Genomic DNA, 12,645 nt, shown 5'->3' with positions numbered 1-12,645 from the left:
CTCAGTCGAGTCTGACTCTTTGCGACCCCATGGACTGCAGCCTCCCAGGCTCCTCTGTCCATGGGATTTTCCAGGCAAGAGTACTGGAGTGAGTTGACATTTTCTTCTCCAGGGGATCTTCCTGACTCAGGGATGAAGCTGTGTCTCCCACATTGCAGGTGGACGCTTTACCCTCTAATCCCCCAGGGAAGCCCTAGATTAAAAGAGGATGTGGACAAAAACTTCCTGGAATGAGTCCTCAAAGGGAAACGCTGTGATTCTAGAGTCCCTGCCCTCACTAGAAATTTCCTTGACCTAACGTTTCCAACCTAGATAGCATATTGAAAAGCAGAGACATTACTTTGCCAACAAAGGTCCGTCTAGTAAAGACTATGGTTTTTCCAGTGGTTGTGTATGGATGTGAGAGTTGGCCTGTGAAGAAAGCTGAGCATCGACGATTTGATGCTTTTGAACTGTGGTGTTGGAGAAGACTCTTGAGAGTCCCTTGGACTGCAAGGAGATCCAACCAGTCCATTCTGAAGGAGATCAGCCCTGGGATTTCTTTGGAAGGAATGATGCTAAAGCTGAAACTCCAGTACTTTGGCCACCTCATGCGAAGAGTTGACTCATTGGAAAAGCCTCTGATGCTGGGAGGGATTGGGGGCAAGAGGAGAAGGGGACGACAGAGGATGAGATGGCTGGATGGCATCACTGACTCGATGGACTTGAGTCTGAGTGAACTCCGGGAGTTGGTGATGGACAGGGAGGCCTGGCGTGCTGTGATTCATGGGGTCACAAAGAGTTGGACACGACTGAGTGACTGAACTGAACTGAACTGAACCTTTCAGGGAGCCTCTGGAAATATCCACCTACTTGTTGCCACTGGGGAAGGAAGCAGAAACAAACATCATGGGAGGGACGTGGAATCTTTGTTTTTGGAGGTGGTAAGGCTCAGGCTTGGGTTTTATAACTTTTGCAATATGCTGATTCGTCAGTATAATGATTAAAGGAAAACAGTTGGCTATTAAGTGGTGATGTGGAGAAAGAAGCAAAACAAAATGAAATACCACAATGAATGGAAGGATTCGGCAGAAGGATGTAATAGGGAAATTTAGGAACCCTCTGGCACGCTGTTGGAAGGGCTGCAGCAATCAACTGCATGGTATAAAAGAGAGCTTTAAAGCAGACTCACAGACAGAGAAAACAAACTATTGGTTACCAGTGGGAAGAGGGAAGCTTGGAGGGGCAACATAGCAATAGGGAGTAAAGTGTTAGTCGCTCAGTCATGGTCTGTCTCTTTGCAATCCCTGTAGCCTGCCAGGCTCCCCTGTCCATGGAATTTCTCAAGCAAGAAAACTTGAGTGGGTTGCCATTTCCTTTTCCAGGGGATCTTCCTGACCCAGCGATTGAACCTACATCTCCTGCACTGGCAGGTGGATTCTTTACCACTGAGCCACCAGGGAAGCCCTTATAAAACTATAGGTACTAATAAAACTATGTTCAGATGTATGTTGTTTGATAGAAGGAGTAAGAGATGAAAGCGAAACGGAAACGTTGGAAAAGTTCCATTTATCAAACTAGCTTTTAATATCACAGACACAGTTTAAAAGGCAAAAAAAAAGCCTGATCTTAATAAAAGACAATCTTCTTTCAATATTCAATAACAATGGAGGTATTTAACACAAGTGAATGATTGAGGAGTGTAGGGAGCAAAGTTCATCAGTAGAATTGTAATGCACACAAAGGACTGCCCTGGGAAAGAGAATTTAATAAAAACAAAGGTGGGCCAATCACTATGAAAAGATTTTAATAATTCATCCTGAATTCTATTTCTCCTAATCTTGCATTAGGGCTTCCCTGGTGGCTCAGTGGTAAAAAATCCACCTGCCAAGGAGGAGACTCAGTTTAATTTCTGGGTTGAGAAGATCCCCTGGAGAAGGAAATGAAAACTCACTCCAGTATCCTTGCCTGGGAAATCCCAAGGACAGTGGAGCCTGGTGGGCTACAGTCCAGGGGTTTGAAGTGAGTTGGACACAACTTAGTGACTAAACAACAACAAAAACCAGCTTTCATTCTCTGTGGTATGCCACCCTGGCGTCTAATTCAGGTTGGCGTTAAAACATCTAGATATGAATGCTAATTAAAACTGCCCTTTCATTCTGAAAAATCACATTCTTCTCTTTAATATCAAATACAGGCTTATAACTCAATACTTTAAAATATTTTAGATTCCTTTTTCTTGGTGAATAAAATCAGAAAAGGCAAGAAACTGATTATCTAATGTGGATGGCATATCGTTAACTACTTCCCATCTTAATTTTAAAAGTAAATGCTAAAAATAGTCTGTAATATTTATTCTATTTCATATTTTGTATTTCTCCCTTTGTCAGAACCTCAAGGTAAACCTCCATGTTCAATAATTAGGGTAGGTATGGATCTACTTGGGTTCCTTCCTAGCTTTCTGAATTATAATTACGGAAGAAGTATTTTAGTAACAGTGTTATGCAAGATTTCTGATTCTAATATAAATCAGCACACATTTTATCACCATGAAAAATCTAAGCATAGCCTTACCTGAAAGATTAAAGATATTACTAAATGCCTATATTACTCTGCATAATAGAAAAATAAAACAGTACTATTTTGAAATAGTTTTAACCTTAATTTCAGCATCTGTGATGGGGCATTTTTGCCTACATCTCAGTAAATCTCTCTGAAATGAATTAACTAAAGCTATATTTACTTTGAACTGCAGAAATGGAGAAAGCCAAAATACTTTGAAATTTCAGTGTTACTTGTGATTCCCTGGTGGCTCAGACAGTAAAGCCTCTGTCTACAATGCAGGAGACCCAGGTTTGAACCCTGGGTTGGGAAGATCCCCTGGAGAAGGAAATGGCAATCCACTCCAGTACTATTGCCTGGAAAATCCCATGGACAGAAGAGCCTGGTAGGCTACAGTCTATGGGGTCGCAAAGAGTCGGACACGACTGAGCAACTTCACTTTCACTTTCACTTTGTGATTCCAACACATCCATCAATGAATACAGCAATTAAAAAATGGTTGTGGAACACCGATCTATTTCTCCTACTCATCAATCGTCAAACTCTAAAACTGCTCATGGGACATATGAGAGAGTAACTTGGACAATTTGGTCATGATTCTAGGATTAAAAAATTCTAGAGTTTAAAAAACTCTGGCAGTTAAAAAATTTTTTTTGGCTATTCCATGAGGCTTGAACGATCTTACTTCCCCAACCAGGGATCGAACCCAGGCCCCCTGCAATGGATGCACAGAGTCCTAACCACTGAACCGCCAAGGAACCGCATTAAATGGCAAACTTAAAGGCATTAACTTTCAGTAAATTCATGTGGAGATAGGAGAATATGCTTGTAGTTTGAAGCCTGGCATGTCTCTTGGTTGTCACAGTCCTCAGATAACTATGATCTTACACCAGTGCAGAGTAAGAACATTAATCACAGTGATGACATACCGAGTGTCAAGGCCACAGTGGCCTCTATGTTCCTCGAACACATCATGCTGGCTCCCACTCGGACTCCCACACTTGCACTCTGCTCCCTACAATCGAATGCACTTTCTCTGAGATATCTGCATGACTCACTCTCGCATTTCACACAGGTCTCTAACCCAACAGAACTTCCTCCTTGGAAGATGAAATCCCCTCATCCCGTCTTGTCCCCTGTCACCTCTCTGACTTCTTTTCTGTATTTATGTCACCTACCATGTTACCATTTATTTACCTTGTCATCTGTTTCACTCCCACATGATTTACATTATATAACAGTAGGGAGGTTTTTGCTTTTTTTCCCCAATGCTTGATACCAGAAACTAGAACAGTGCTGGCACATAATTAGTGCTCAATGTATATTAACTGAGTGAATGGAAAGTAAATAAATGGATGAACGAATGAGAACAAATGATTGAACATGACTGATCAAAGACAGCATTTTTCTGCTGAACTCATTTAGTTGCAGATGATATTTCACCTAAGCTCTTAGTAAGCTTGCAATGCTTCCCAGGTAGTTTAGATTTAAAGAATCTGCCGGCAGATGCAGGAGAGGTGGGTTTGATCCCCGGGTTGGGAAGATCCCCAGGAGGAGGAAATGGCAACTCACTCCAGTAGTGTTGCCTGGAGAATCCCATGGACAGAGAAGCCTGGCAGGCTACAGATCAAAGGGTTTTAAAGAGTCAGACACGACTGAGTGACTGAGCGTGAGCATGAGTAAGCTTGCAATAGAGCACAAAGTACTCAGCAATTAAAATAAAGGGGACAATTCTGTCTATTGTGTCACTCACACAGGTGTAATTGCTCCTTTTAGTCTTGCCACACTTCATAAGCAAGGACATGCTGTGTAGGACTTGAAATCCATAATTCAGGCATATCAAGTCAAATGGAATTTCACAGATGAAAACCTACTGACTTGAATCAACTTTTTCTTTCTACCTCTTCAAAACCTCTACCCATCAAAACCCAGTTCAAACACTACCTTCTCCAGGGAAAGTTCCAACCATCTCCAAGATATATGTTGCTTCTGATTCTTATTTTTTAGCTGTAACTCTCCTAGGTCATTTATTTTTTTCTTGTAGTCTAAGTCATTTGTTATTTTTATTATATTTTTGTTATCTTATTTTGTCACATTATTATTTACTATTATGTTATGTTGTTTGTTGCTTATGCCTCGTGTCTCTAACATGAGCATCATCAATTTATGATGTTACCCAGCCAATAGCACCAACTGCGGTCCTTTACATGGATTAAGTACCAAGTAAGTTTGAATAAACAACAACTACTATTCTCTCAAAATCTAACTGGCCTCATACTAAGAACAGACCATGACTGGCAACGGAAGACTCTCTGCCTACCAGATTACAATGAGGACTAAATCCTGTTCTATTATTTTCACTTATATGGTTTTATTTCTCTGTGAAAACTGAGATGTGACAGAAGAGGAATAAGTGATTATGAAGAAGGACCTGACTTGGGGTTCTCCACTCATATTTGAATCTGATACAGCTGTAGGAATTTATTTACCTACTGGCTTTCCCAAACAGAGCGCTGATGCATAAGATAAACCACCTGAATAGAACCCATCTAAAACTCCTCCTTACAGTTTCAGGAAGAGCATATCGTATGGGCTTTTAGACTGTGATTTTTCCAGAAGTAGGAAGACAGTAGTAACCCCAAGAAAACATCTAACTCACAACAATTGAGTAACAAGGACCCAAACCACTGAAGAAAAGGTAAAAAACCATTTTTCTAGAAAATATTCTAGTCACCGGCTCCTACCAAGCAAGTTCCTAGAGTGCATAAAACAGATGCACAATTTTGTACCTAAAGTATAAATCTTAAGATATATAAAGAATGATAAGCTTCTAGGCCACAGTGATATAAATGTGGGATTGCATTCATTTTGTATGAATAAACAGTCACTGAAAATAGAACTAAAGCCAGAAATTACTCTGCAAGAATTAACACATCTCTGAAGTCTTATTCCAAATATGTTTCCAGCTATAATTTCACAGAGCTAAATGTAATAAACAAGAAAGTCCAAACATAACGAGGTGTAGTGAAGACGCAGGCAAGGATGCAGCAAGGTGGGAGTCACGTACCGATGCACGCCGCTGTTGCACATGATGACGTGGCAGGCCCCCAGCCTACTGCACAGCTCCGAGGACACTGACAGCAGCCCGACTCCGGAGGCGCTGCAAGCCGTGTTCACACAGGCAGCCGTGCGCTTGGATCTGATAAATGAGGCCACCAGTCGATAAAGTTCATCCAGAACATTGAGAGGCCTCATGAGCTGCAGGAAAAAACAAAAACAAAGATTAACATAAAGTTCAACAGGTTTAATAGAAAGATATGTTTTCAGATGGGCTATAATTCACAGTCATTATAACCTATAATCTAAAACATTTTATTATGGATGTAACAGAATTGGAGCTCACAAATTTTATACTGACACCGTGCTCAAGAACAACACCAACAAAATTAAATAAAAGGTAAATGGTAAAATATAGGGTCAGTGTAATCTATTTTTACCTTATCTACGTAGGCAGCTTTAGATGTAGAGTTTGGTGGTGAATTTGACTTGTCCAAATAGAATGCCCTGTAAGAATCCAAAGAATAAATGATCATTTATTGTTAGAAAAATTAAAAAGCATGAAGACGTGCAAGTTTTACTGATTTCCTTTTAAAGACAAATGAATTAACAAAGTGCTGAACGCTAGCATGAGTAGAACTGCAAAAAAAGAAAGTTTTCCATTCAGAAAAAAACAATTAAAGCTACCATCACCTCCATTATTTATTATACGGCCTTAGAGAGATATTTAATTTGTATATACCTCAATTTCCTCTTTTGTAATTTGGAGATTTTAGTAGTTTATATTAATAATACTTCATGAGGCAGCCAAGAAAATGAAGTGAGTTAATGCAAATAAAATACTTAGGAGGGGACACAGCACAGAATAAGTGCTCACTGATGCAGTAATTAATATTATTATAAAAGTTGAAGAAAGATATTTTCTCATGACTGTTGAAACACATGATCTGGTTTTAATTTATTATGCAAGTGACAGATTATGAAAATAATTCTCCAAACACTAATTTTAAACAGATTACTTAGCTGGATTCTTTCAGCCACTAAGTTATGTTCAGATGAGAAGTAAAATTCTCTTCAAAGACATACTGGTTCTTTTTTGTCACCAGGATGCAATATGGTCACAACTATTTTAATACACTAAGTGGAAAACTCACTCTAGAAAAGTGATACACAGCTGGCCACACTGAGCACTCTCCCTACTTTCTAAAAGAGACAGTCCTAAAAAAAAAAAAAAAAAAAGTTGTCACTGATTCACCCAGTGAAGAGGAGGATCACGTAGATCTAATCCTGCTATAGTCACTTGAACTGATGTGGCAGAAATCTACAAATTTTCACTGGGACAAAATGCTTAAAGAAAAACCCCCACATATTTGATGAAGCAAGCCAATAGAAAAACAGAATAAAACATTTTATAGATTTAAAATGTGTAAATGCCCACATCAAGTAAAACTTTATTCTGAGAGAATCTCACTTTTTCTAAATGCTATAGTGCTGTGCTTAGTCACTCAGTCCTATTTGATTCTTTGGGATCCCATGGCCTGTAGCCCTCCAGGCTCCTCTGTCCATGGGATTTCCCAGGCAAGAATACTGGAGTGGGTTGCCATGCCCTCCTCCAGGGGATCTTCCCAACCCAGGGATCGAACCCAGGTCTCCTGCATTGCAGGTGGATTCTTTACCATCTGAGCCACCAGGGAAGCCAAATGCTATAGAGCAAAATGAAAATAGATAAAGCATCTTATGATATAACCACACCCTTCAAAATGCTTTTAGAAGATAAAAGCTTATGACAAATTCAGAGCTAAATATATTTACTGATCTAGACTTGTGTGAGTAGTTAATATTCATTAATCCATAATTACAGACAGTGACAAATTATTATAAAATATATCTATGGGCTGATGACACTAAGAGAAGGTAACCATGAAATACAGCTTCTTCCTGACTCCTATGAAATTTACACAGCCAAGAAATATTTTAATTCAATCAATTATTTCTTAAAATAAAAATTTAGACTTGAGCCTGTAACTAATTTTGGGTACTCTCTGTTCAGAAAAATGATTGTTCAGCCATGAATTTTACCATCCCTAAGGTTTACAGGTATTCATAGAACTTCAGTATTTTTCAGAACATGACAAATTTCCAACATGAAATACATTTCTAATGCACTTCCCTTAATTACAAAAGTCTGGCAATACCCTTTAATCAAAATTTATGAGAGAGTTAATGGTAAAACTGGATTAATGCCAAAATTGACTGTAATTTAATATGCTTTTGAGGTTAGTAAGAATGAAGTCATGGCTCTTTGTCTCAATAAGCAAATCTTATTAAGACGGTTTTGAAAACACGCCTGCTACTTTACATAGGATGAACAGTAAGTTTTCTTTCATGCAGGCATGCATCAGGTTTCCTTGTTGCAACTTTGTAAATGAACCTTGCCTTACAAAATAAATGCAGTATGATAATATTTTCTATTTAGTCTCTAGAGAATAAAATACCAAGGAAAGAGGGATGTCATGTTACAATAAATGCAGTATAAATATATCCAAATTAAATAACTAAAAAGAAATGAATCTTGGGAAAGTATCTCATACAATCTAACAGCAAGGACAAATACAGAGGTATCTAGAATGTAGTCCAGGAAATGATAGGTAGGTTAAAAACTTACAGAAAGATACTGAAATACACACACATGAGGAAGAAGGAAGGCTCCATAAGAATATGGTACATGAGTTGGACTTGGATGGATGGATGGGATTCAGGACAGGCCAAAATGGAAAAACAGAATTTCAAGTAGAGGCAACACTATGAACAATAGAAGAGAAAGAGAAATGGATGGAGCCAACTTTGCCAGAGAGCAGGTTCATGTAAGGCAGAGAGACTGAGTACTGGGCAAGTGGGCTGGATTCACAGTGTGAGGAAATGAAATACCAAACTAAGATATAATTAATTTGTTAAGCAGTGGAGAAGCACTACGCAGGGAAAACTGCTACCAGTGAAAAAGTAGGAATAAATGGGAAATCCTCCAATTAAAAAAATAATAAAATTTCTGAAGCTGAAGCTCCAATACTTTGGCTACCCAATGTGAAGGGCCGACTCAATGGAAATGACCCTGACGCTGGGAAAGACTGAGGGCAGGAGAAGCGGAGGACAGAGGATGAGATGGTTGGATAGCATCACTGACTTGATGAACATGAGTTTGAGCAAGCTCTGAGAGATGGTGAAGGACAGGGAAGCCTGGATTGCTGCAGTCCATGGGGTTGCAAAAAGCTGGACATGACTTAGCAACTGAACAACAGCAACAAAATTATTTTTTTAAAAAGAATAAATAGAAAGAAGTACACGACCCATCAGCTATGACAATTTAGGGAAATTTGAGACCCTAGAAGTGAAAAGACTTTTTTTTTTTTTTGCAGCATGTGGGATTTTAGTTCCCTGACCAGGGATCAATCCCATGCCTCCCTGCATTGGAAGTGGGAGTCTTAACCACTGGACCACCAGGGAAGTCTGGGACACAGGGAATTGATATCTGCCGTGAAAGAAAGAAAATGAGTGCGGGGAACATCAAGATTAATTCAGACTCATGCAAGTTAATATACTAACAAGTTAGAAAAATGATTTCTCAAATAAGTAACATATTAGGATCACAGCTCTATAGGGTCAAGCTGATGCTCCAGGAATGGTCAGGCTTTTACATAAAGAGAGACCATGCAAAAGTCTGATAGGAGAGACACAGAGGTTAAATCAATGACAAAAGTGACTGGTATTTGGCAATCTCTCTGGCTGTTCGTCTCCCTTTTTCTGGGCATGCTGGAAGATAACCAGTTTCTAAGAGGTAATTAAGGTGCAAGAGTCTCTGGTGTTTTATAAGTAAGGAGGAACAACTACAGTATTCCACTCAGGTCTCTGCTAGATTCTTGTCTGTTCTTTACATCAGTGCTTATGAGATCATTTCTGTATTTATAATAATTTATGGAAATTTATCACTTGGCCAGACTCATATATAATTCTAATATCATGTCCTATCTCTAAATATTCTAACCTGGATCATGTAGTTTTTGGATTTTAGCATTTACTCTGCATTTCAAAAAGGAGTTATAACAGTGTTTGGTCAATTATAGATATTAGTCACAGACATGCCATTATTACAATGGTACAGTAGTTGACTATAGGTGTGACTGTTTCATAAGTACTATTGTTAAACTGCCTTTGACTATCATAGCACTTAAATTAAAGGGCGAAAATCCACAGAAAATCACATCAAAAGATACTGATCTCTTGTATAAATGAAAATCACCAGATAGGTTCAACCTGTGCCCACATATGGGCAAAGAATACATGCTAAATAAGTAGGTAGGAGAATGGTGATTTGCACCTTCATCTCACCCACCTTGAGTGACCATAAGCATTAGCTCTGACTTCTCTGAAACAGGTTTTACCTAAAGTTATATGAAGAGAAATCCTCAATAATGAGATAAACTTGGATTTGCTTGGATAAATTTGTCTCTTGGCTTGTCAAAAACAGAGCACCTAAAATTATAGTTTGCTGTCCCATAATCAAAGACAGTGCCTGATTCATAGCCTGTAATAATACTTGATGTAGTACTGAATTGAGTTTTACTTCATGAGAGCTCTAAAACACAGTCGAACAACTAAAAATACGTGTGACCTGATAGAGAAAAGGAACTATATTAAATATCTTAATTTAAAAATAAAATAATTATATTGCACTTTTGAAAAAGAATTCTTTGTAGGAAGGATTCTTTTTAAGTTTATAACTATGAGGCTACATCTCAATTAACACTGAAGCAAATACTTATAGGATATAACAATCATCAGAACTTAAAAATAGAGAGGAAGGGTATTTAATACTTCCTCCTCAATGAGAGAAAATGATGATTAAGAGACAAATATTCATAAGATCTCTTGCAAGACTCATAGGAGTGTTGTTTTACCTACAAATGACTAGCAGAAATGATACAGCAAATTCTTCTTCAGTGTTCTAAAGAAGAAAAGATGAAAATAAACATGATTAAGTACTATCATGTTTAGATGTTAAAAGCCTAACTTTTGGCTTCTATACTTATACACTGCTGCTGCTGCTGCTGCTGAGTTGTTGCTTCAGTCATGTCCGACTCTGTGCGACCCCAAGAGATGGCAGCCCACCAGGCTCCGCCGTCCCTGGGATACTCTAGGCAAGAACACTGGAGCGGCTTATACACTAGACCCTATAAAAATGGTGATTTTGTTTAATTGGGCTTCCCTGGTAGCTCAGATAGTAAAGAATTCATCCACAATGCGGGAGACCCAGGTTGGATCCCTGGGTTGGGAAGATGCCCTGGACGAGGGCTTGGCAACTCACTCCAGTGTTCTTGCCAGGAGAACCACATGGACAGAGGAGTCTGGCGGGCTACAGTCCATGGGGTTGCAAAGAGTCGGACACGACTGAGCAACTAAGCACACAAACACGAGGCCTTTAGTGCACAACACCTGACACACAGCAAATCACCCAGTGTTACTAATAGCTATCATTATCATTTTTATTCATTACTTAACATCTTTTTTTTAATTTAATTTTATTTTTAAACTTTACAATATTGTATTAGTTTTGCCAAATATTGAAATGAATCCACCACAGGTATACCTGTGTTCCCCATCCTGAACCCCCTTCCCTCCTCCCTCCCCATACCCTCCCTCTGGGTCGTCCCAGTGCACCAGCCCCAAGCATCCAGTATCGTGCATCGAACCTGGACTGGCGACTCGTTTCATACATGATATTATACATGTTTCAATGCCATTCTCCCAAATCTCCCCACCCTCTCCCTTTCCCATAGAGTCCATAAGACTGATCTATACTTAACATCTTAATGCTCAAACTACCGCACAGTTGCACTCATCTCACATGCTAGTAAAGTAATCCTCAAAATTCTCCAAGCCAGGCTTCAGCAGTACGTGAACCGTGAACTTCCTGATGTTCAAGCTGGTTTTAGAAAAGGCAGAGGAACCAGAGATCAAATTGCCAACATCCGCTGGATCATGGAAAAAGCAAGAGAGTTCCAGAAAAACATCTATTTCTGCTTTATTGACTATGCCAAAGCCTTTGACTGTGTGGATCACAATAAAATGTGGAAAATTCTGAAAGAGATGGGAATACCAGACCACCTGATCTGCCTCTTGAGAAATTTGTATGCAGGTCAGGAAGCAACAGTTAGAACTGGACATGGAACAACAGACTGGTTCCAAATAGGAAAAGGAATACGTCAAGGCTGTATATTGTCACCCTGTTTATTTAACCTATATGCAGAGTACATCATGAGAAACGCTGGGCTGGAAGAAACACAAGCTGGAATCAAGATTGCCGGGAGAAATATCAATAACCTCAGATATGCAGATGACACCACCCTTATGGCAGAAAGTGAAGAGGAACTCAAAAGCCCCTTGATGAAAGTGAAAGTGGAGAGTGAAAAAGTTGGCTTAAAGCTCAACATTCAGAAAACAAAGATCATGGCATCCGGTCCCATCACTTCATGGCAAATAGATGGGGAAACAGTGGAAACAGTGTCAGACTTTATTTTTCTGGGCTCCAAAATCACTGCAGATGGTGATTGCAGCCATGAAATTAAAAGACACTTACTCCTTGGAAGGAAAGTTATGACCAACCTAGATAGCATATTCAAAAGCAGAGACATTCCTTTGCCAACAAAGGTTCGTCTAGTCAAGGCTATGGTTTTTCCTGTGGTCATGTATGGATGTGAGAGTTGGACTGTGAAGAAGGCTGAGCGCCGAAGAATTGATGCTTTTGAACTGTGGTGTTGGAGAAGACTCTTGAGAGTCCCTTGGACTGCAAGGAGATCCAACCAGTCCATTCTGAAGGAGATCAGCCCTGGGATTTCTTTGGAAGGAATGATGCTAAAGCTGAAACTCCAGTACTTTGGCCATCTCATGTGAAGAGTTGACTCATTGGAAAAGCCTCTGATGCTGGGAGGGATTGGGGGCAGGAGGAGAAGGGGACGACAGAGGATGAGATGGCTGGATGGCATCACTGACTCG

The 12,645-nt window shown here is 39.5% G+C and overlaps 1 protein-coding gene across 2 annotated transcripts in view; it reads right to left on the bottom strand.

The window, feature by feature from the left end:
• PREX2 (phosphatidylinositol-3,4,5-trisphosphate dependent Rac exchange factor 2) overlaps window positions 1–12,645 on the bottom strand; it is a 787,616-nt gene that overhangs the window by 37,751 nt on the left and 737,220 nt on the right. For both annotated transcript variants that reach the window (XM_055546191.1, XM_055546192.1), the window contains 2 exons: window positions 6,039–6,105; window positions 5,609–5,799 (listed from right to left, as the gene is read on the bottom strand). In XM_055546191.1, the coding sequence (XP_055402166.1) occupies window positions 5,609–5,799; window positions 6,039–6,105 (258 nt within the window). The remainder of the gene's footprint in view (window positions 1–5,608; window positions 5,800–6,038; window positions 6,106–12,645) is intronic.

Source organism: Bubalus kerabau, chromosome 14 (genome assembly GCF_029407905.1).
Source record: "Bubalus kerabau isolate K-KA32 ecotype Philippines breed swamp buffalo chromosome 14, PCC_UOA_SB_1v2, whole genome shotgun sequence".
Lineage (NCBI taxonomy): Eukaryota > Metazoa > Chordata > Mammalia > Artiodactyla > Bovidae > Bubalus > Bubalus kerabau.
The sequence above is the reverse complement of the archived record's forward strand: the minus strand, read 5'-3'. Positions and strand labels throughout refer to the sequence as shown.